The sequence below is a fragment of the Heterodontus francisci genome, chromosome 22, assembly GCF_036365525.1.
Source record: "Heterodontus francisci isolate sHetFra1 chromosome 22, sHetFra1.hap1, whole genome shotgun sequence".
NCBI lineage: Eukaryota > Metazoa > Chordata > Chondrichthyes > Heterodontiformes > Heterodontidae > Heterodontus > Heterodontus francisci.
Genome location: NC_090392.1, coordinates 37,273,047 through 37,298,121, shown reverse-complemented (window position 1 = coordinate 37,298,121; position 25,075 = coordinate 37,273,047). Strand labels below are relative to the sequence as shown.

General features: G+C 45.7%; 1 protein-coding gene across 1 annotated transcript in view; it reads right to left on the bottom strand.

Annotated features, from left to right (window-relative positions):
• The window catches only part of LOC137381534 (zinc finger protein 721-like), a 45,383-nt gene extending 23,751 nt beyond the window's left edge, over positions 1-21,632 (bottom strand). Inside the window, exons 1-11 of the mRNA XM_068054235.1 lie at positions 21,585-21,632; positions 19,243-19,372; positions 16,885-18,195; positions 15,182-15,337; positions 11,697-11,882; positions 10,922-10,988; positions 10,379-10,514; positions 9,256-9,407; positions 8,287-8,450; positions 7,897-8,065; positions 6,743-6,878 (exon numbers count right to left, since the gene is read on the bottom strand). Of these exons, the coding sequence (XP_067910336.1) occupies positions 6,743-6,878; positions 7,897-8,065; positions 8,287-8,450; positions 9,256-9,407; positions 10,379-10,514; positions 10,922-10,988; positions 11,697-11,882; positions 15,182-15,337; positions 16,885-18,087 (2,369 nt within the window). The 5' untranslated portion in view covers positions 18,088-18,195; positions 19,243-19,372; positions 21,585-21,632. The remainder of the gene's footprint in view (positions 1-6,742; positions 6,879-7,896; positions 8,066-8,286; positions 8,451-9,255; positions 9,408-10,378; positions 10,515-10,921; positions 10,989-11,696; positions 11,883-15,181; positions 15,338-16,884; positions 18,196-19,242; positions 19,373-21,584) is intronic.
• Between the last annotated feature and the right edge of the window lie 3,443 nt (positions 21,633-25,075).

The window sequence follows — 25,075 nt, the reverse complement described above, 5'->3', positions numbered from 1 at the left end:
TTTGGCAAAGAATAAAGAATTGGTCTTGGGAATCTGGAATTACAGCAACAGTTGTTAAGGAGCAGATTATAATGAGGATTCACATTGTTAAGTACCAAAATCAGCCTAAGTATATCTCCCTAGTCAATGGAACCATCTGGGTTGCCCCAGACTTGACTGAGAGTCTCCAGTCAGAGGATGCCTCTGTTTGTCCTTATGATATAATAGAAAACTCTGCTCAAGCTTGTGGATTCCTGGAACAAAGACCCCCTCAACTGGACAATGGAAATAGTGAGGGGAGAGGAGATCCCTGTTCACTCTGCCTACCAAGGTAATGGAAGATACTGTGTTGTTACTACCTGCACAGAGTATACACAGTGTCAATTAGATAAGGAAGAGTTTTGCTTTAGGCTTTCTTTAACTGCTCAGATAGGAAACAAGGTTCTATTCCATATAAGGAATCATCAACAAATAAATATCACTGCAAAAGATGGCCTCAAGGAGCAGTTGCATCAATATGTTAGTAGATTTGGTTATGACATTCCCCCTTTACCTGAACATCTGACTGAGTTATTGCAAAGAATTAATACATCCAACAAACACTTTTTTGTCCTGCAACAACAAAATGAGGAAATTAGGAAGGAAATCCCTGACATAGAGTTTGACAGCTACTGGTGGGACATAGGGTTAAGCATTGAAATACCTCCTCGGATCAGGATTATTTCCCATATCTTCGTGATTGCTCAGTTGGTGATAATTTTGAATTTAATATGTACCTTAAGACAAATAAGGAGAATGATAAAGAAAATGAGAATTAGACAGGAGACCATGAAAGGGTATGCCCTCCTTAAGAAGTAATGTATAAGGGATCAATGCCATCGCATTTCACCCTCACCATGGGGACTGTAGGAACTAAGGGGTTAATAACTGCCATGTTTAATCTATTGTTGCTGTACTGCTTGAATGAAACTGTGCAGGATATGGCCTGCTGCAGTTCACATGAGGTGCTATGTTTCTGTGCTGTATAACTCTATGACTCTATATTTTTTAAAAGTAGAACACGTTTAGGGAATGCCAGGGAACAGTTAGACTTTGTATGTGTATCAATGCATTATTTTAGGATTAAGTGTGCACCTTGTGTCTGGAATCATGTTGTTATGTGAAATGTATATTCGTATGCTATACTGGAAAGATGGTGAAAGACACTGTCTGCTGTAGGATAAAGGCAGAACTGGTTTTGAGATAAGGAACGATATCTGATGACTGTTCCTCTCCATTTCAATTAAGAGAGACTCAGAGTAACAATAACTGATGGACTTACAGGCCTCATGGGGATGGAAAAGTAAGTAAAGGATAGTTTGCTGAGCAGACTGTCAAATTCATTTTGCAGAATGCCTCATCGCCAGAACTTTCAAACAAGCACCAAGACGTAGCTTGGCTGGTGGTGAGAAGGGTCCTCCCCATCAGATCCTTCCAGCACGCCCGGAGTCTCACCACCTCCGCACGCTGCCCTCAAGGCGGCTGCGGTGGGGAAGAGACTGTCGTCCACCTCCTTCTGGAATGTGTCTTTGCAAAGCAGGTCTGGAGAGAGATGCATTGTTTTTTGTCGAGATTCATCCCGAGCAGCTCCATAATGCAGGACTCAGTGCTCGGTGGACTGTTTCCAGGGACAAACACCGAGATAAACATCAACTGCTGCTGGAGGACCATCAACTCAGTGAAAGATACTCTTTGGTCTGCCCGAAACTTGCTGGACTTCCAGTGTAAACAGCTGTCCACGACCGAGTGTTGCAGGCTGGCACATTCCAAGATCCAGGACAATGTGCTGAGGGACTCATGAAAGTTTGGGGCAGCCGCCACAAAGGCTCAATGGGGAAAGGCCACTGGGTAAGGCCCTCCTGCCATAGTGCACCGAGGGGCTGGAAACTGTGTAAAACCTCTCGGGCTGCATGTAGCAAAAAATGTTTTTGCTATGTAATGTAAATATAAATTGTATAAAAAATAGAATGGCAAGTGATGTGAGGCCCCTCATGTTCTGTATCAAAGGAATCTGATCTCTATTGCGCTTTCTGTAATGTTCAATTTGAATGGTTATGTAATGTGTTTTTTTTACAAATTTTATGAATAAAGTATATTTTTGGAAAAAAAACCTATAACATTAAAGAGAGAAGACTGCGCTACAGCAGCTCAGGAAGCAAGAACCGAGGACACTGTGCACTCTGCTGTTGAACTATTGCAATTTTTAATTATTGTTTTGCAAATCCTTACTATGCTATATCTTGATTTAAGAATACCAGAGTCTGTACCTTGTGGGTCCAAGACTAGTCTACGTCCCTTCCCCCCCCACCCCACCCCAACACAAAGAAATCTTACAATGCCATTTAAGACATGAGATGAGGTGGAATTTGGGGAGACTGGTGTGGATTCCAGTACAGTGAGGATGTAGGTGGAGGGAGATTGTGTAGGGCCGCGATTTGAAGTGTAAAAGGGTCAAAAAAGGAAAGGTCAGAGGAGCAATTACTGCAGCAGTGCCCATAAACAGTGAGAGAGAGAGTGGGGGTTAGAGTGGACCATGGACAATCTGTTAAATTGTCTGTTCGCTGTAACTAGTTTTCCTTCTGTTAAAAATAGCCTTCTGTAGCCCAATGACACAAACAGCCCATTAAACTCCACCAGTGTCCTTTGGTCTGGTGAGGTCTTCCTTTGTGAAACATCAGCTGTTGTTAAAACTTTTCATTCTGACACACTCAGTGTGAAATGAGCTGCAGAACTGCCGACACTGTCAACTTTAAGGAGACGTTTCCCTTTGGAGATGGGATTGTTCATTGAGTTTGATCAGGGTGATATTGGAGAGGAAGCAGACAACACGGACATTCCACTACAGCTGGGAAATGTGAGAGTGTTACAGTGAGGCTTTCAGGCACTTCATTAAACACACACACAGCAGAAGCACATTAATCTAATAGGAGATCACTTACACACGAGCAGCCAGCGGTGTGGAGCCTCCTGAGAGTCCGCTCCCTTTACACCCAGTATTTACAGGAGCTGAGACACGGAAAAGAGACTCAGTAAAATCAGGGAGATATTTGTTCACACAAACCAACCTCCCAAAAATATTGAGTTATTTCCCCTTCATTTACAGACACTCCGACTGCTCCGGAGATTGGAATGAGCGCCGGACCAATAGATGAACGGGCTGATGGTCCTCCAACCAGAGTGCGCGAGGGGCGGGGCCTGCGCCACCGAGTAGGCGGGGCTAAACCCGGATTTCCCTCATTGGCTGCAACTGTATCATTTTGAAAGCTGATTTGTCTCAAACTCCAGCAGCAAACTGGCCCTTTCTGTTGTGGTTTTAAACAGCTGAAACCCTGTGGGTGTGGAGCAAATATTTCAACATTTGTTAGTGAAATGGATTCATTCAGGACAGACAGCAGGGATTATTTGACAGAATAATACAGTGTAGTGAGAAAGGAAATGCAGTGGATGTTGTGTAGATGGATTGTCAAAAGGTGTTTGATAAGGTGCCGGACAGGAGGCTTGTTGATAAAATTAAATCTCAAGGTATTAAAGGGAGTTGGGCAGCGTGGATAGGAAGTTGGGTAAAGGGCAGAAAAGAGAGTAGTGGTTAATGGATGTTCTTCAGACTGGAGAGATGGAAACAGTGGTGTTCCCCAGGGTCAGTGTTGGGAGCATTGCTCTTCTCAATATAGAAAAATGATCTGGGCTTGGGTATATGGGACACAAGATCAAAATCTCCAGATGACTTTAAAATAGGGAGTGTGGGGAACTGTGAACAGGAATGTACCTGACTCAGTGAATACACAGATTACAAAATGGGGCAAGTAGATGCCAGATTAAATTTAACACAGGGAAATTGTAAGGAAATTCTAGCCAACACGTTGTCTTATTAATTCACAAGTTTGAGTCCAGTCTTAGCAACTTTAATTCTTTACCAAGAAATATAAACTGAGCAGATTATCTGTCCTTTACCATATCTTATATTGATCCATCAAGCAGAGTAAACATACAAGTCCTGCGTGTCCACAGCCACTTACACGAGGTCAGCCTGCTGGATGGAACCTCAGGCACTATGAGCTGGATCTCCACTGTCTATAGTCCTGACTGCCCCCTTACATCAGTATCCCCTCACTTTTATACCCCGTAGTGATCCAGCTCTGATACCTGACTCTTTGTTTTCTCTGCTGGGTTTTAGCAGGAAGTGAGGAAAAGACAGCTGGAACTTCTCTAATCTGTGATTTACAAGGACACATTCCCTGGTTCCCAGCAGTTACTTTTCTTCAATAATTTTCTCACTACTCCTAAACTCAGACTAACCTTTTCTATCCCATAATACATATATCAGACATTTAATACCAATGTATTTTGGCCATGTTAATATCTCTAAACCAACAAGGGGTTCAGAGATCCAAACCTTTAAAAGTGGGAGGACAATTTGATAAAGTGGCTAAAAAACACATGGGATCCGAGGTTTTATAATTCAGGGTGTTGAGTACAAAAGGACAGAGGTCATGTAAACCTGTACAGATGATTGGTTAGGCTGCAATTAGACTATGAATTGGATGTTTTGAGTCAAGTTTTGGGATTTTACACCAGGAAGAATGTCAAGGCCATGGAGAGGATGCACAAGAGATTCACTGAGATGATACCAGGGAAGAGAGTCTTTCATTATCATGAGAGATGAGAGAAACTGGGGTTCTTTTCATCAAACAAAGGGTCATTGGAGTTCTGAGGTTCAAAATTTCATCAGGTAAATGAGGAAAAACTGTTTCCACCAGTGAGTCAGTAACTAGATGACATCAAATTCAAATCAATACCAAAGACTCAGACCCAGGGATGAAATATCAAGCAGAATGTGAAAAAATGTTCAGGACACGCACTGTCCTTCTGGATCTGTGTCCAAGGGAGAAACTGATGGGCTTGTCTTAACTTTGGGTTAAGTGTTTTTATCATCAGGGTGATGGATGTCAGTGATGAGGAATGGGACATTTTGAGCACTGAGTGTCTGCTTGAAGCATTCTCCAGTTAGATACAGCATGAGTTAGAGGGTTAGCACCCTCTATGCCAGAGGTGTCCACTTTTTTCGTGTGAGGGACCACATGACAATTTTTATCCTACATAGGGGGCTGATGAGACAATTTTGGAAAAATAAAGGCATTAGAAATGTATTTTACTATTAATCAAAAAAAATTAAAATGTGCATTTATTTGAAGAAGCTTTAAATGAGAAGACTAATCTATTAACTTACTTTCTCCCCAATATGCTGAACACTGATTTAGTGGGATACCTGGCATTGTTTTTGTCCACACAATTGATGTAGCGAAGCAGAGTATTTTGGATAGATTCCATCTGTCAGGTATTATCTTGACCTGTTTCTCCCTCTCTTTATCTCCCCTCTCTCTCTCTCAATCTCTCTCCCCTTCCTGTAGCTATCTGCCCTTCACTCTTTGTCTATCTCTCTCCCCTCTCTCTCTCTGTCTATATCTCTCCCCCTCTATCTATCGCTCTCCTGCCTCCTCTCTGTGTCTATCTTTCTCTCCCCTCTCGCTCCCCCCTTCTATCTGTCTCCCTTTCTCTTTGTCTATCTCTCTTCCCTCTCCCTCTTTGTGTCTATCTCCCCCCCTTCCCTCTCTGTGGCTATCTGTCTCACTCCCCTCTCTCCCCCCCCCCCCCTCCCATTTCTGTATCTCTCCCCAGTCTCTTCTTCCCTCTCCCTGTCTGTCTCTCTTCCCTCTCTGGGTCTATCTCTCTCTCCCCCTCTCTGTGGCTATCTGTCTCACTCCCCTCTCTCCCCCCCCCCCTCCCTCCCTCCCTCCCATTTCTGTATCTCTCCCCAGTCTCTTCTTCCCTCTCCCTGTCTGACTCCCTCCCCTCTCTGTGTCTATCTCTCCACGCGCCCCCCCCGACCACTCTGTCTCTCTCTTCTCCCTGGGCCGGTGGTAGTTTAAAGGGCTGCCCGACTCTCTGTCTGTAATCCCTCAGTGCTGCTCTGGCTGTGCACTGGCCCACTTCCTGTTTACCCCTCTGCCTCTCTCACCCTCGCCTCTGCCTCTCCCTCGCCTCTCCCGCATCTCTCTCTCACCTTCCTCTCAGTCTCTTTCTGTCCCCCACCTCTCCATCTCTCTTGCCCCCCGCCCCCCACTCCACCCCATGCCTCTGGCTGTGTGCTGGCCTGCTTCCTGCTCTCCCCTCAGCCTCTCTCTCTCGCTCCCCACTTCCTCTCTCCATCCTTCTCTGTTTCTCCTCCTCCTCTTGGCCCGTGCCTCGGGTTGAGTGATGGCCCACTTCCTGCTCTCCCCTCAGCCTCTCCCTCCTGATACTGGTGTGAATTGTACTTCTGGCATATTACCTGAGTGAACTTACTTGGACACAGTACTGATAAACTCCAGCTCCTTGAATGATGGATGGATTCTTTATGATAGATCAGAGATCAATGTTTCATTTGATCAATAACTCTCTCTCTCTCGGTATTTATTTTCTGAGAGTTGCTTGGTGATTGCTTTAACCTGTTGACTGCTTGGAGAATGACCCACTCGGTAACAATGAGAGCAGCCATTGCCATTCACTCGCTCACTCCCTGATCCACACATAAACAGCAGGGGCGGCCGGTCCCAGCGCGCCTGCGCCACAAACCGCCAATCAGTGCTCACCCTGCCCGGGAAGCCCGCTGTCAGTCACAGACAGTGACCAATCACAGACAGGCATCCACCATCCGTCAAAGTCATTTGGCAGAATGCCTCATTGCCAGAACTTTCCAACAATCACCAAGACATAGCTTGGCTGGTGGTGAGAAGGAAGATCCTTCCTGCACACCCGGAGACTCGCCCTCGAGGCGGCTGCAGTGGGGAAGAGACCATCATCCATCTCCTTCTGGAATGTGCCTATGCAAAACAGGTCTGGAAAGAGATCCATGAGACACAGGTCCCACCTGCCCCCTCGCCTGACGTACTTTAATAGGAGAGCCATCAATCAAAGCCAATCCTGCTCCTCCTCCAATAGTAATTGGCCAATCCCAGAGATCCTGCTGTCAATCAACGCCAAGCCACGGGCAGCCTGCTGTCAATTACACAGGATTGGCTGAAAGGACTGAAACCTTTGGCGGGCTAGATTCTGGCCCACGGGCCAACCCCACTGTACACTGTCCCATCAAACACTCCCAGGGCAGATTTATGAGTGTATTACCAATACCTTCCCTGGATACCAAGGCTAGGACAGGCACTCTGGAATATATGGGGAACTGGAACTTGTCCTTGAGAATATCCCACGGTCTGAGAACTGAAATAATCTACAGTAATGATGAGGTGTTAGTCTGGAGTTGGCGATTCACCCTGATCAGACCTGTATTGTACCCAGCAGGAAGATCCCTGATAGCCTCGCGCTACTCAGGGATACGATCGTCTATGTGCGGGACAGGAGGGTGGACACCTGCCTCATCAACCCGGACCAGGAGAAGGTTTTTGACAGGATATCGCACACCTACATGATGGACGTGCTTTCCAAAATGGGGTTTGGGGAGAGAATCCGCAATTGGATCAAACTGCTCTACGTTTTCTCCGGGTGCTCCGGTTTCCTCCCACAAGCCAAAAGACTTGCAGGTTGGTAGGTAAATTGGCCATTATAAATTGCCCCTAGTATAGGTAGGTGGTAGGGAAATATAGGAACAGGTGGGGATGTGGTAGGAATATGGAATTAGTGTAGGATTAGTAAAAATGGGTGGTTGATGGTCGGCACAGAATCGGTGGGCCGAAGGGCCTGTTTCAGTGCTGTATCTCTAAACTAAACTAAACATAAACATCAGTAGCGCAGTCTCAGTCAACGGGTGGGAATCGGAAAGTTTTCCAATCAATCTGGAGTCAGACAGGGCTGTCCTCTCTCCCCTGTCTTGTTTGTTTGCTGTACTGAACCCTTTGCTGAGTCCATTAGGAAGGATACGGACATTAGCAAGGTGACAATTCCAGGCAGCGGAGGCATTCAGGTCAAAGCCTCCACGTACATGGATGACGTCGCTGTCTTCTGCTCGGATCTGCTGCCCGTTCACAGGCTGATGAACATCTGTGACCAGTTCAATCTGGCATCGGGAGCCAAAGTAAATCACGGCAAAAGCGAGGCCATGTTCTTTGTGAACTGGGCTGACTGATCCTTTGTTCCCTTCACCGTCAGGTCAGACTATCTGAAGGTGCCGGGGATATGATTCGGAGGGGCCAGGGCATGCACCAAAAACTGGAAGGAGCGAGTAGCCATGGTAAAACTGAAACTGGGCATGTGAGAGCAGCATTTCCACTCTATTGCCGGTAAGAACCTGGTCATCAGATGCGAGGCGCTCTCGTTGTCACAGTATGTGAAGCAGGTCTGGCCCATACCCCACTCCTGTGCCATGGCGGCCACCCGTTCCATCTTCCGCTTTATCTCGTGGTCGAAAATGGACCAGGTCTGCAGAGACATGATATTCAAACCTCTGGATAAAGGGTGTAAAAAGATACCCAATGTCACCCTCATCCTGATGGCCACCTTTGTGTGCGGCTGCATCAAGCTGTGCGTAGAGCCCCAGTACGTAAACACCAAGTGTCACTACATGCTGAGGTTCTATCTGTCCCCGGTGTTGCGAAGGATGGGTCTGGTCACATTACTGCCGAACGCTCCATCCAGCTGGACCGTGCCATACCACCTGTCCCTCGTGGAAAAGTTTATGCAGAGAAACATCTTTGACCACAAGTCCATTAGGCAGTGGTCTGCAGGGAATGTCCTCAAGGTCCTGCGGTAAAAGATGGTGGATCCTGTTGGATGGTTCTCCAAGCAGACTGTCAAAGTCATTTGGCACAACGCCTCATTGCCAGAACTTTCCAACAAGCACCAAGACGTAGCATGGCAGGTGGTGAGAAGGGCCTTCCCTGTCAGATCCTTCATGCACGCCCGGAATCTCACCGCCTCTGCACGCTGCCCTTGAAGCAGCTGTGGTGGGGAAGAGACTGTTGCCCACCCCCTTCTGGAATGTGCCTTTGCAAAGCAGGTGTGGAAAGAGATGTAATGGTTTTTCTCGAGGTTCATCCCGAGCAGCTCCATAATGCAGGTCTGAATTCTGAAGAAGGGTCACTGACCTGAAACATTAACTCTGTTTCTCTCTCCACAGATGCTGCCAGACCTGCTGAGTATTTCCAGCATTTTTTGTTTTTATTCCATAATGCAGGACTCTGTGCTTTACTGGCTGTTCCCAGGGGCGCACACTGAAACAAACATCAACTGCTGCTGGAGGACCATCACCTTGGTGAAAGACGCTCTTTAGTCTGCCCGAAACTTGTTGGTCTTCCAGTGCAAACAGTTGTCCACGACGGAGTGTTGCTGACTGGCACATTCCAAAGTCTAGGACTACGAGCTGAGGGATGCACGAAAGCTTGGGGCAGCCGCTGCAAAGGCTGAATGGGGAAAGGCTGCTTTAGAACATTAGAACATTACAGCGCAGTACAGGCCCTTCAGCCCTCGATGTTGCGCCGACCTTTGAAACCATCTGACCTACACTATTCCATTTTCATCCATATAAGGTATAAGGTCTTCCCGCCATAGTGAGCCAAGGGACTGGAACCTGTGTAAAACCCCTCAGGCTATATGCACCAGAAAATGTTTTTGTGTGATGGAAATGTACATTGCAGATAAAATGGAATTGCAAGAGTTGTGAGGCAATTCGTTCTGCATTGAAGGAATCTGATCTCTACTGCATTTTGTAAAATGTCAAATTTGAACTGTTTTGTAATATAATTTTTTACAAATTTTTATGAATAAAGTATATTTTTGGGCAAAAAAAATGATGAGGTGTTAGTCATGGCTCAGTGATAGTCAGTCGGTTGTGGGTTCAAATCCACATCCAGAGACAATCTAGGCTGATGTTCCAATGCAATACTGAGGGGGTGCTGCACTGTCAGAGGTCCTACCTTGCAGATGACACCTTCAAACAAGACCCCATCTGTTCTCTCAGATGGACACAAACGATCCCATAAAGTTATTTTGAAGAGCAGGGGTGTCCTCCCCAGTGCTGCCAATATTTATTCCTCAACCAACATCACTAAAAAAAGATTATGTGGTCGTAGCCACCTTTCTGTTTGTGGCACTTTGCTGTGTTCAATTTTCCTGCCGTATTTCTGACATTAAAAGACTTGCATTTATATAGCACCTTTCATGACCTTTATCTGGAATATTACAGCCAATGAAGTACTTATGAAGTGTCATCACTGTTGTAATGTAGGAAACACAGCAGCCAATTTGCACACAGCAAGCTCCCACAAACAGCAATGTCATAATGACCAGATATCTATTTTACTGACGTTGATGAAGGGTAAATATTGACCAGCACACCGGGGATAACTCCCCTGCTCTTCTATGAAATAGTTACCCGAGGGGGAAAGCAGGGTGTTGGTTTAATGTGTCAACCTTGATTTTTGTGCTCAAGTCCTGGAGAAAACTTGAAGCCACAACCTTCTGACTCAGAGGTGAGAGTGCTACCAACTGAGTCACAGCTGTCAACAGCACTGAGAACACATCAAAAGAACTTCATTAGCTGTAAAACACTGTGGGACATCCTGAACTTATGAAAGGCGCTGATGAAATACTAAACCAACATGAAATACAAATACAAGTCTTCCATTAACAAAAGAGAAAAGGCCCAAAAATGGAAGAGTCAGTAACAGAACATTAGTCTCCTATCTTAGAGAAATCAAGTATTTGAAAATTGTGTTTGATGTAAAGCTGATTTATTTGACATATATCTACAATATTAAACTCCAGCCAAGTTATAGGGATTATTAACATCAACTGAAATAAACCCCAACTGGATGTGATTATCAGCAGATATAACAGCAGAATCTAATCCCTGCAGTCTCTCGTGAACTTGATGTCTCAGCAGGGTGGATGACTGAGTGAATCCCTTTCCACACACAGATGAACGGCCTCTCCCCAGTGTGAGTGTGTTGGTGTTTCATCAGATCATTTCTGCTTTTAAAGCTCTTCTCACAGTCAAAACATTTAAATGGTCCCTTATCAGTGTGAACATGTTGGTGTTCAGTGAGATGGGATTAATAAGTGAAGCCCTTCCCACCCACTGAGCAGGTGAACAGTCTCTCCCCCCTGTGACTGCATTGATGAATTTCCAGCTTGCATAGGCAATTGAATCTCTTCCCATAGTCCCCACATTTCCACAGTTTCTCCATTGTGCAGGTGTCCCTGCCATTACTCCAGGGCTGTCGGTAAGTGTTTTAATGCAGGCTGATTAACAGTCAGCAAAGCTGTCTGACCTGCCAAGCAGTTGCAGCATTTTCTCTTTTTATTTCAGATTTCCAGCATCTGCAGTATTTTGCTTTTGTTTTATTGCAGGCGTTGCTCACAGAACTGAGTCTAGGGACACAGACGGACCAATTAAGAGCCAGTTTGTATCGGGGTGGGTGTTGGATGTGGAGGTTGGTCCCTGACCTGTGTAGGTCCTTTTTGTTGCATCAGGTTGAGCTGGAGTGGAGATGGAGGAGAAGCTGCTGGGTTTAACCCGAGTAAATTTGAGCCCAGTCGGGCCCAGCAATTTCCAATGCGAGACTGTCAAGGGAGGTAGATTCCAGGGGAGATGAGGTTGCTAAACAGTCACTGTCTGTGCAATGTATAATGTATAATGTAAAAGAGTTTCAGGAACATTTATTTCTGTGACAGCTTTTAATCCATTTTACATATGCAGATACTTTTAATTCCATGTGGCAGAGTTCGCGGTTTTGGGAAGTTCCATTAAAGTTCTTGTTGAGTTGAAAATGTAAACAGTGCCTCTCCTTTGCCTCCTTCCTCTTCCCACCTCTCTTTCTCCTCCCATAGAGGCTGGAGTCTTGTGTAGATCCAGACCGGGTGGCAGGTTCCCTTTCCTGAAGGACATCAGTTGGGTTTTTACAACAATCCAGCAGCTTTCATGGTCACTTTTTCCTAGTGCCGACCCCACAGATTACCAGATTCATTCAGCTCCATTTCACAACCTTTGTGTTTTTGTGGGTTCTCTCACACTCTTTTTCCCTGTTTCTATTGTGCGCGTACAGTGATGGCTTTTGCAAATCCCTTCTACAGGGGTTAGAAGGGGAGGATTTGCAGACGGGAAGCTCAAACCAATCATCACATCAAGATCTGACAGAGTCACTCGATTTATTGGCACCTGAATAATCATCAACCTTTGAACATGGAAGGAAAAAACACCATTCACAGTGGGGAGAAGGTGTGTACACCTGTTTTCTCTCCCTGTGGATGAGGTTTCAGCCAATCAGCTGGTCTGTCGAGACACAAACTCAGTGACAATGGAGAGAAGGCTTTGTGTGTGGGAACAGATTCACCTGTTCATTCAACCTGCTGACACACCAGCGGATTCAGATTGAAGAGAAACCTTTTAAATGTCTGAACTGTGGGAAATGCTATAAAATTTCTGGGGAACGGATGTCCCATCAACATATTCACACTGACGAGAGACCGTTCAGGTGCTCTCACTGTGGACTGGGTTCAGATGATCATCTGACCTGCTCTGTGTATGGGAAGGGATTCACTCAGTCATCCACCCTGCTGACACACCAACAAGTTCACAAGTGACTGCAGGGGTTGGATTCTGCTTTTATCGCTGCTGTTAATCACATCCAGGACTGAACCATAATAATAAAAGCAAAATACTGCAGATGCTGGAAATCTGAAATAAAAACAAGAAATGCTGGAAATGCTCAGCAGGTCTGGCAGCATCTGTGGACAGAGAGGCAGAGTTAACGTTTCAGGTCAGTGACCCTTCATCAGAACTGAACCATGTTCCTTCTGACAGTTGGAGCTTGTTTCTGTTGATGTTAATAATCCCTTTAACTGATTTGGAGTTTAATATCCTGGGTAGAGTCATAGAGAGATACAGCACTGAAACAGGCCCTTCGGTCCACTGAGTCTGTGCCGACCAACAACCACCCATTTATACTAATCCTACATTAATCCCATATTCCCTACCACCTTCCCTCAATTCTCCTACCACCTACCTACACTAGGGGCAATTTACAATGGCCAATTTACCTATCAACTTGCAAGTCTTTGGCTGTGGGAGGAAACTGGAGCACCTGGCAGAAACCCACGCGGTCACAGGGAGAAATTGCAAACTCCGCACAGGCAGTACCCAAAACCGAAGCCGGGTCGCTGGAGCTGTGAGACTGCGGTGCTAGCATAATTCCATCAGAATTCTAAATTATTTGGGAACTATCGTTTATTGCAGATCAATTTCTTACAACAGCATGCTCAGCACTGGCCTTTACTCTGAGCATGTGCAGTGTGATTCTCACTCTCCTCTCAGGGGATGTACAGTCAAAACCAATTAGAGCAGAGGGAGGGAGAAAACTGGGAGTGGAGGAAAGAAATGATGGAGATGGTGTGATGGGTTTGGATTTCAGCACAGGGAGGAGGGACAGTGTGTGGGACAGGGATTTACAGCTTTGGGGGAACAAGACAGGAAAAACTAAGATAAGAAACAAGAACTGCAGTAGGCCATTCGACCCCTCAAGCCTGCTTCATCATTCAATAATGTCATGGCTAATCTGATTGTGGCCTGAACTTCACTTTCCTGTCAGCCCCCATAACCCTTGTCTCCCTTATGGATCAAAGGTCTAACTCAGCCTTGAATATATTCAATGATCCGGCCTCCACTGCTCTCTGCAGAAGAGAATTCCAAACATTAACAACCCTCTGAAAGAAGAAATTCCTTAACTCCATCTTAAAAGGGAGACATGTTATTTTGAAACTGTGTCCGAGTTCTAGATTCCCCTATGAAGGGAAACATCCTCTCAGCATCTACCCTATCAAGCCCCCTCAATAAAATCACTTTCAATAAGATCACTTCTCATTCTTCTAAACTTCAATGAGCATATGCCCAACCTGCTCAACCTTTCCTCATAACACAACTCCTTCATCCTAGGAAGCAGTCGAGTGAACCTTCTCTGAACTGCGTCCAATGCAGGTATAGTGCCAGATTAAGTAAGGAGACCAAAACTGGACACAGTACTCTAGGTGTGGCCTCACCAATGCCCAGTACAATTGTAGCAAAACTTCCCCACTTTTATATTCCATGCCCCTTGCAATAAAGGTCAACATTCCATTAGCTTTCCTAATTACTTGCTGTCCCTGTATGCTATCTTTTTGATTCACGTACAAGGATACCCAGGTCTCTCTGTCCTGCAATATTCTGCAGTCTGCCTTCATTTAAATAAGTGTTTTTCTATTCTTCCCACCAAAGTGGACATCACATATTCCTACATTATACGCAATCTGTGAAATTTTTGCCCATTTACTTAACCTATCTATATTTCTTTGCAGACTCTATGTGTCCTCCTCACAACTTGCTATCCTTTCTTTGTATTGTCCACAAATTTGACTACAATACACCCTGTATTTTTGGAGAAGTGACTAAAGTAGTGCACAGGGGAACGACTATGGATGTTATTTATATGGACTTCCAGAAGGTACTTGATAAAGTCCGTCTTAAAAGACTGTTTGAAAAAGTGGAAGCCCATGGAATTGAAGACAAATTATTGACCTGGTTAGGAAATTGGCTGAGCAGCAGGAGACAGAGAGCAGGAATAATGGGGAGGGACTCTAATCGACAGGATGTGACTCGTGATGTCCCACAAGATCTGAGCTGGGGCTTCAACGGGTCACATATTTATTAACGATTATCGGTGATGGGACAGAAAGCCACATATCCAAGTTTGCTGATGAGACAATGATGGGTGGCATTGTAAACAGTGGATGGAAGCGTAAAATTATAAAAAGATATTGATAGATTAGGTCAATGGGCAGAACTGTGGCAAATGTATTTCAATGTAGGCAAACATGAGGTCATCCACTTTGGAACAAAAGAGGGTAAAACAGAGCATGTTTTAAATGAAGAGCTAGAAACAGTGGCGGCTGGTCTCAATCTTAGTGACAAAGAAGACCGTGAACTTCTCACAGCTGTTGTTGGAGGTAAGCATGGAAGAGACAAGGAAGAGGGAGAGCACTTCAACAGGAACTAACTTGTGTTAGAGATACTGTGTTTAACACAAAATTGTTTTATTTGATATATTTTAAGAATATTAGCCCCTATAATTGGGCTGGAGTTTATCAGCAGAAAAAGACCCCAATGAACATAGTTCAGCCTTGGACGTGATTAATAGAATCCAACCACTGTAATCAATTCTGAACTCGCTGATGGGTCAACAGGTGGGATGACCTTCCCACACACGGAGAAGGTGAACAGCTTCTTCCCAGTGTGAACTCGCTGGTGTACAGTGAGGTTGCCTGATTGCTTGAATCCAGTCTCGCAGTGAGTGCATCTGGTCTCTCATCAGTGTGAACACATTGATGAGGCATCAGTTCATCGGAATATTTATTGCAATTCATATCTGGACATTTAAAATTCTCGCCCCAGCGTGCCAACAGATGGGATGCTTGACCAGAAGCTAAAGTAGTCCTGCAAGCACAAAGGGGCTAAGTGCACAGGATTTGGTTCAAAAGCAGCAGTTTTGGATGACCTCAAGTTTACGGAGGGTAGAATGTTGGAGACTGGCCAGGTGTGTGATGGGATAATCAAGTCTAGAGGTAACAAAGGCATTGATGACAAGGGTTTCAGCACCAGATGAGCTGAGAGAGAGGCAAAGTTGGGCAATGTTGCAGAGATGTAAATAAGCTGTCTTAGTGATGGCACGGATATGTAGCGGGAAGGTCATCGTGGGGTCAAATAGAGCACCAAGGTTGCAAGACATCTGGTTTAGTCTCAGTTGCCAGGGAGACGGATGGATTCAAAGGCTAACATAGAAACATAGAAAATAGGCGGAGTAGGTCACATGACCCTTTGGGCCTGTTGTGCCATTCAGAAAAGATAATGGCTGATCGTTTAATTCAGTACCCTGTTCCCACTTTCTCCCCATATCCCTTTGGCATTAAGGAACTGGAGTGGAAACTGAAGACAAAGGCTTCAGTCTTCCCAATATTTAATTGGAAGAACTTTGAGCTCATCCATCACTGGGTATCAGATAAGCAGTGTGATAATTTAATCGAGAGTGATGATGGTGAGGTAGAACTGGGTGCGATCAGTGTACATGTGAAAACTAACACTGTGAAGGATGAGGAGGGAAAGTTTACTTTGGTCTCAGTTACATAAAGATGTCATTTGATAAGAGCTGTTTCTGTAATATGGCAGGGCAGAAACCTGATTAGGCCGATTCAAACATGGAGTTTCAGGAAAGATGGGCATGGATTTGGGATGCGACAAAACGTCCAAGGATTTTAGAGAGAACTGGAGGTTGGAGATGGGGCTTTAGTTTGCAAGGATGGTGGGGTAGAGGGCTTTTTTTTGAGGAGGTGGTGATGATGGCAGATTTAAAAGGAGGGACAGTACCTGAAGAGAGAACCGTTAACAATATCAGATAACACAGGGAAGTTGGGTGGTCAGCAGTTTAGTGGGAGTAGGGTCAAGGGTGAAGGAGGTGGGTCTCATGGATAAGATGAGCTCGGAGAGGGCATGAGGGGAGAAACGAGAGAAAGATGTGGGTTCAGGGCTCCTGGAAGGGAGGGAAGCAGCAGAAGCAGCTGATTGGAGGGTCTCAATCTTAGTGACAAAGACATCCATGAGCTCCTCGCACTTGTTGGAGGTGAGGATGGAGAAGACAGGGGAGAGGGAAGCACTTCAAAAGGAACTAACTTGTGTTGGAGATAATAAAAAGACTCCATACACTGTGTGCTTAACACAAAACTGATTTATTTGACTTTTATCCAGAATATTAACCCCTATAACTAGGCTGGAGTTTATTATTAGCAACAGCAGAGCTCAATGAACATCGTTCAGTCTTGAATATGATTAACAATAGAATCCAACTAATGTAGTTACTTGTGAACTCGCTGGTGTTTCAGCAGCCGGGCTGACCGAGTGAATCCCTTCCCACACTCAGAGCAGGTGAATGGCCTCTTCCCAGTGTGAACTTGCTGGTGTATCAGCAGGTTGGTTGACTGATTGAATCCCTTCCCACACTCTGAGCAGGTGAACGGCCTCTCCCCAGTGTGAACTCGCTGGTGTCTCAGCAGGGTGGATGACTGATTAAATTTCTTCCCACACTCTGAGCAAGTGAATGGCCTCTCCCCAGTGTGAACTCGCTGGTGTCTAAGCAGGGATGATGACTGAATGAATCCCTTCCCACACACAGAGCAGGTGAACGGCCTCTCCTCAGTGTGAAGTTGCTGGTGTTTCAGAAGTTGCGATGAATGAGTGAATCCCTTCCCACACACAGAGCAGGTGAATGACCTTTCTCCAGTGTGCACTCGCTGGTGTCTCAACAGGGTGGATGACTGGGCAAATCTCTTCCCACACATGGAGCAGGTGAATGGCTTCTCCCCAGTGTGAATGCGCTGGTGAACAGTGAGGTTGCCTGATCGGCTGAACCCAATTCCACAGTGAAAACACTTGAACGGTCTCTCGTCAGTGTGAACACGCTGATGGGACATCAGTTCAGCAGAACTTTTATAGCAATTCCCACAGTCTGGACATTTAAATGGTCTCTCCCCGGTGTGAACTCGCCGGTGTGTCAGAAGTTGGGATGACCGAGTGAATCCCTTCCCACACTCGGAGCAAGTGAATGGTTTCTCCTGAGTGTGAACTCGTCGGTGAACCAGAAGGTCAGTTGATTTTGTGAATCCCTTCCCACACTCAGAGCAGGGGAATGGCCTCTCCCCAGTGTGAACTCGCTGGTGTGCCTGCAGGTGGGATGAAATAGTGAATCCCTTCCCACACACGGAGCAAGTGAACGGCCTCTCCCCTGTGTGAATTCGCTGGTGAACCAGAAGGTCAGTTGATTTAGTGAATCCCTTCCCACACTTTGAGCAGGTGAACAGCCGCTTTCTGGTGTGACTATGTGGATGACTTTCCACCTCAACTGGATAATTAAATCCCTTTGCACAGTCCCCATATTTACATGGTTTCTCCCCAGTGCGACTGCACTTGTGTTTCGACAGGCCAGATGATCGCCTGAAACCTCTTCCACACAGAGAACATGTGTACGGTTTCTCCCCATTGCGAACAGTGCTTTTTCCTTCCATGTTCAAAATCCTATGGTGTTCCACTTACATTAAATTGGGTGACTCCTTTAGCTCCTGATGTGATTTGGTTTGAGTTTGAGTTTCCAGTTGCAAATCCTCCCCAATACCCTGTGAAATTGATTTAAACAGAAAAAAAAAAGTGAGAGAACCCACAGAAACACAAAGACAGGTTGTGAAATGGAGCTGAATGAATCTGGTAATTTGTAGGTCTGGCACTAGGAAAAAGTGAATATGAAAACTGCTGGATTGTTGTAAAAACCCAACTGATGTCCTTCGGGAAGGGAACCTGCCACCCAGTCTGGACCTACACAAGACTCTGGCTTCTATGGGAAGGGAAAGAGGGAGGGAGAGGTGGAGGTACAGGGAGCGAAGGAGAGGAATTTTATATATCGACAACTCCACCAGAACTTTGAACCTCACAAACCCTCAACTTCCACCGCCTAGAAGGACCAGGGTAGCAGGTGTATGTGAACACCGTCACCTCCAAGATCCTCTCAAAGTAACACAACATCCTGATGTGACATCCAGTACTCAAACAGAAATTACACCAATTAAATATTCAGCGGTCTGAAGCCATTGTCTTCAGTACCCACTACAAACTCCACTCCCTATCAACTGACTCCATACCTCTCCTTGACAACTGTCTGAAGCTAAACCAGACCATTAATAATCTTTGTGTCAGTCATATTTGACCCCAAGATAAGCTTCAGACTGCCTATGTCCACCTCAGTGACATCACTTGACTTCTCCGCTGCCTCAGCTCCTCTGCCTCTGAAACTTATATCCATTGTTATGACCAGGTGAGAAAGGTGTCTAGGGGTCTCTTTCAGCCTTCACCTGGTCTTATTGTAACAGGATTTAATTTTTAAGCACATTGTGTTTTGAGCTCCCCCTTGGTGAATCTTTGTTCACCACTTTCCAATTATAAGGCAAAGAAATGAGCACAAACAGGCCTTCTTAGGTTTAAAGAAAAAAAGTGAAAGTTATTAAAACTTAAACTCTAATTCAGGTGACGCCCACGGATACACGCTGTGCACCATGTTAGCATGCATATGTGATACGCACATGCAAATAGAGACAGAAAAGGTAAGAAAAATAGTGGAGAGGTTTGAAGCAATCTCTGAAGAGTTTCTTGTTACTGTGCTTCCAACTCACTGTAGTCCTTTTGTAGGTAGTTCTTGCTTGCAGGTAATTCTTGCTTGTCGTTGGGTATTCTTCTTCAACCTTGTTCACTGTTGGAGACTTTTCTCTCTTGGGGTTCATGTGACTTCAATGGTTTCTGAAGCTGGAGAGAACGAGATGACAGCAGATAGGAGAGAGGTCTTTTCAGTCCAGGAGCAAACAGCTTTCTGAGTTTTAAAACTCTGTGGCAAGTTCAAATTCAAAAAACTCCAACAGCCAGTCAGTCATGTGACAAAACTGGTCTGACCACGTCTTCTGTGTATTGGGGAAGTAGGGACTGGGTCCTTTGATCCAACGCTGTCTGCTAGTACGCAAAAAAAGTCTTTCTGGCGAGGGGCCTGGGAATTCCTTGTGCTAAGCCCTGTTTTCTTCCCAGCAACAATTTTAAGTTTTGATGTTCATGTGGCGAAATTAAGGTGTCTCATTCTTGGCAGGTGGGGGCCTGCATGATACTTTGCATTTGTTACCTCTCAACTTGACCAATCCATTGCACTCCTAGCCAGCCTCCCACATTCTACCCTCCGTAAACTTGAGATCATCCAAAACTCTGCTGCCTGTGTCCTTACGCAAACCAAGTCCTGTTCACCCATCATCACTGTACTCGCTGACCTATATAAGCTCCCAGTTAAGCAGCATCTCAATTGCAAAATCTCATCCTTGTTTTCAAATCCCTCCTTGTCCTCGCCCTCACTATCTCTATAATCTCCTCCAGCCCTACAACCCTCCGAAATATCAGGGCTAATCTAATTCTGGCATCTTGAGCATCCCCAATTTTCATTGCTCTATCAGTGGTGGTCGTGCCTTCAGCTGCCAAGGCCATAAGCGTTTGGAAATTCCTCCCTAACCTCTCCTCCTCTTTTTCCTCATTTCAGACACTCCTTAAAAATTACCTCTTTGATCAAGCTTTTGGTCATCTGTCCCATATCTCCTTATGTGGCTCAGTGTCAAATGTTGCTTTATAACACTCCTGTGAAATGCCTTGGAACATTTTATTACATTAAAGGCGCCATATAAATACAAGTTGTTGTTGACATGGTCCTTCACCGTCACTGGGTGAAAATCCTGTAACTCCTTCCCTAACACCATTGTGGGAGCACCTTCATCACACGGACTGCAGCAGTTCAAGATGGTGATTCAACATCACCTTCTCAGTGGGCAATTGGAGATTGGCAATATATACTGGCCTGGTTAGTGACGCCCATATCTCAAGAACGAAGTAACAAAAAACTGTATAAGTAAAATGGATTAAAAGCCTCTACAGAACTACTTGTGACAAAAATTTACATTCAATGGTTGGTGTCCATTTAACAACCTCATCTCCCCTGGAATCTACCTCCCTTGACAGTCTCACATTGGAAATTGTTGGACCCGACTGGGCTCAAAAGTACTCAGGGTTAAACCCAGCAGCTTCTCCTCCATCGTCACTCCAGCTCAAACTGATGCAGCAAAAAAGACCTGCACAGGTCAGGGATCGACTTACGCATCCAACACCCACCCCCACCCCAAAACAAACCGGCTCTTAATTGGTCTGTCTGTGCTTATTGACTGAGTTCTGTGAGAAGCATCTGCGATAAAACAAAATACTGGGGATGCTGGAAATCTGAAGTAAAAGGTGAAAATGCTGGAAATACTCAGCTGGTCAGGCAGCATCTGTAGTGAGAAATGGATTAACGTTTCAAGTGCATCAAGCTGCCGGAGCAAGCAGCCTGGAACACGGAGTGGGAAAAGGAGGAAGAATGAGGACCGGCAATATAGTCTGACACACACAGCAACTTATAACCCGCATACATTACCAGGATAGGGAGACAGAGTTTAGAAACACTCATCAACACAACTCCAGTAAAACATCCCAGGAGGAAAAGGGGGAGCAGTGTGTGTACCTGCCCTGATATCCCCCTCCCCAGGCCTGTCAATCAAACCCCCCACTCCTCCCAGTCCACAGCTCAGCCTATCAGCTTCCTGCACCTTGAGCCAGGTGTGGCCCAGGCCAAGGGGAGTCTTTGTGGAACCAGGGAGTGGGGACCTGCTGCCCTGTGCTGTGTCCCAAATGGTTGCTCCCTCCCTCCCTCCCCCAGACCCCTTTATAACTGAGTGAAGTTACCATTTAAGTTTTGCTTTTTGATGTTACTGTTTATTTATCCTTAGTTCCTCCGGGAAAGCTGGCGGCCGTCACCCGAGAGAAGCCCCGCAATTACCGCCCGCTCGGTGCAAACGCGAGACTGGGAACTTCTTATTGGGGGTGTTGAGGCCTACACCGAGCGTTTCTGAAATCTCCCCGCCCACCCGCCGGCTCCATCGCTCCCGCCGCTGCTTACCGGCTACAAATGCGCGACAACAGCATCTCGCCACCGCCATCACTCGCACTGCGCATGCTCCAGACTGGTGTTTTTCCCCCGCCCCCCCCCCACTGCGCATGCCCATTGGTTTCCCGTGGTACGATCAGGAAACGGAACATAGGAGCATACGCGCGAACATCGGAATTAGGAGCAGGAGTAGGCCATTCGGCCCCTCGATTTTGCTCCGCCATTCAAAAAGATCATGGCTGATCTGTTTGTGTCTTGAATTCCACAGTCCCATGCACTCCAAAAACCCTTTGATTCTTTTGCCTAACAAGTATCTATGTACCTCCGCCTTAAAGATATTCAATGATCCCACCTCTACCACATTCTGAGGCAGAGTTCCAAAGTCGCACAACCCTCTGAGAGAAAAATTTCTGCTCATCTCTGTCCTAAAAAGGTGACCCCTAATTTTAAAACAGTGCCCTCCCCTGAAACATTCTCCACCGCCCTTGAAGGTCCCAATACGTTTATTGTGTCAAAGTTCCGAAGATGAGCAGCAGAGCAAGTGGGTGATGAGGCGGGAGGGAATGGCGCGCAGATGGGAAAAGAAGCGGCAGTTGGACAGGGAACTGAGGCCGGAATTTTACGCACCCCCCCCCCCCCCCCATACCAGCAGGCGGGAGGCGGTGGTGGGAGCCGTTCCTAAACCCCTTCCCATCTCCGTTGACAAATTATGTGGGGCGGCAGCGGGGAGAATTGACCAGCCTGCCCCAGGCCAATCAAGGCCCTTAAGTGGCCAATTAACTGCCACTTAAGGGCCTCCACCCACCACCACGGCTGTTTTACCCTTGGATGGCGGGCGGCTGAGGCCTCGGAAACCCTGCCGAATGAAACTAGGCAGCCTTCCTGCCAACTGGGGGAGGGGCGTGGGGGGGGGGGCGCCCTCCTGATCATGCACACCATTCCCCACAGGGGCCGCCCCCCCGAAGCCTCAACTGCCTCCAATGCACAACATTCCCCTCGCCCCCATAACCACTGTTACAGAACTGTATTTTTTTTCTCCTCTGTTTGAAACAGTGCGCCTTTAAGACAGAGAAGTTTGAGGTTTCTGAGTGTGCTGCAGCTTCCCTTGTTGCCTAGGCAACAGCAGGAGAGTGATGAGGTCACATGCTATAATGTTTCAATTTGACTGCGTAAAACCAGCTAAAACCAGTTTTGAGAGACACCAGCGAAGCATGCTTACTGGAAGAAGGAACTGTCTATTTCTCACCGCAGAAATTCTGCAATGAGCTACAGGCCATGTTAATTGCTTAAAGAAGAAAAAACACTTTGAAGAGACCATTTGTATTGCTAGAGGTAGCAACGTTTCTTTACTTCCAATCCAAGAAGTCTTTGCTTCAAGACTGAATCTCTCTTGACTGATTGTGTTTTCTGGAATTCACAGTAAAGTTTTGGCTGAAAAACTGCCGGTTTTAAAATTCGAATGGGCCCATTGCTATACTCCTTGTTTAAAGAGCTGTTTGATGCTTGCTGCAGCTGAAGTGCTTTGAATGTGGATCTACTGAAGGACTGTTTCATCAAATCCGCATGGAGACTTCAAGTGGCATTTAATTATTTTTACACTAGGATACCTCACCCATCAGGAACGTACCCCACAAAGACTTATAACCCAGTTATCTATTCTTAAGAAACAGCAAATTTTTAAAAGCCTAAGTTTTAAAAAAAACAGTTAAACGTTGATTTTTAAGTGTATGTGTGTGAATGGGGGAGTTAGGATAAAATAAGAAGTTATAAGGTCTTTAGACATAGGTTTATCTTAAAAGTGTTGCAAGATTTAGTTTTTAATATATAGTTAATTTGTTGTTGTTTAAAGATACCTGGTTTGGTCTGTTTTATTCTGGGGGTTACTAGAGTGTTTAATTTGGCAGTTTTCCAGTTGGGTGGGAAAACTTTAATAATATGCTATGACCTGTGGAATGATGGGACTGAATTGACAGTGCATTGCTCCCGTCTTGGTCGTATCACTGCCTCCCCCAACCCCCCCGCCTCGACGGGGCCTGGCCGATTGTCCCTGGGAAGGCCCTAAAAACTTACCTTTTTTCCGTGGCCGTTTTTTCTCATCTTCTTCCGAGGGCTGGGTGTAGTTGCAGCAGTGGCTACCGCTGCTGATAGCACTGCTGGGACTAAGAACTGCTGGTCCGCTGATTGGCTGGCTGCTCCATTAGGTGGGACCTGCTGCCTCAAGGAGCTGGAACTCCTGCCCAAGACCATTTAAGGGCCTGGGGAGTGGAAAATCTGGTCTGGATCCCCAGACCCAGCGGAGGCAGGCTCGCCACCGACTTTTTTGGCTGGTAGGCAGGGCGCCCCCCCAGTTCAACAGAAAATTCCGATCTGAATGCAGCCAGAGGTGGCGATCGCAACCATTGACAGGGTTTAATTTAATGCAGTGTCTCCTGACAACGCAGAACATGTGCAGAATAAAGACGTACTACAACGTCCCCCTTTTTTGTAAAGTTGAGATTACACACTTATAATAACTAAACAGATAATAACAAGAACAGAAAGTGCCAGAAATACTCAGCAGATCTGGCAGCATCTGTGTAGACAGAAATGGAGTTAACATTTCAGGTTTGCGACCCTTCATCAGAATTTTAGGAATGTAACTGCAAGGCATACAAGTACAGCTTTGCTGAATATAATAATAGAGAGCTATGATAACTTAATTTATGTTTTATTTATGAATAACTTTGTATTGTAATAGCAGAAGATTTGACTGCACGGCACAATGGGTAGGCTTTTCTGAAAACGGTCAATGTATAGCTGTTTAATGCTGAATTGACATTTGTAGAGTCTGGAATACATGTTTTTCTGCACTTGTGTAAAAACAAGGATAAAGAAGGTCGAAGTGTCCAGCTGTTAAAACTCCAAAGTTGCAGAAATAGAGCTATCTCAGAAAAAAGGGGACCTTTAGGTATGTGGCAAGGGTTGGAAAACAAGAACCATCTGTGAGGGTCTACATGCTAAGCCATCGTAAGACTAGGGACATACGATGATGTGATTTTAACCCAATCATGTTAGTTGAACCAAGCCACGGCCTTATATGGTAAGGGGTCAGTACCCGAATGAAGGATAAAAAATGGGAGAATTTTGGACATCATTGGTGACAAAGGCGAAGAAACAAGAAGTGAAGAGAGACTACGGTCAACAAACATACCCAGAAGAAGACGCCCCTGTGCCTGTAGGAAGCAAGGACCAAAGCTTGCTGCTTTGCTTCTGTCATTGTTAAGTATCAATTTTGTGTTTGCTAATTGAGCTTAATAAACTCGTGCTGATAATCAAAGCATTTAGTGTCTGTACCTGTAGGGCTCAGAGTGGTCAAGATCCCCTTATTCCAATATCTTACATCAATGGCCCATTTCACACAAATGTCTCGAAATGGCTTGCCCGTGTACGGAGGACCATTATCCGAGGCAACTTCTTGTGGCGTCCCAAACTAACTGAAAATGGCACTCAGTGTACTGGCAACA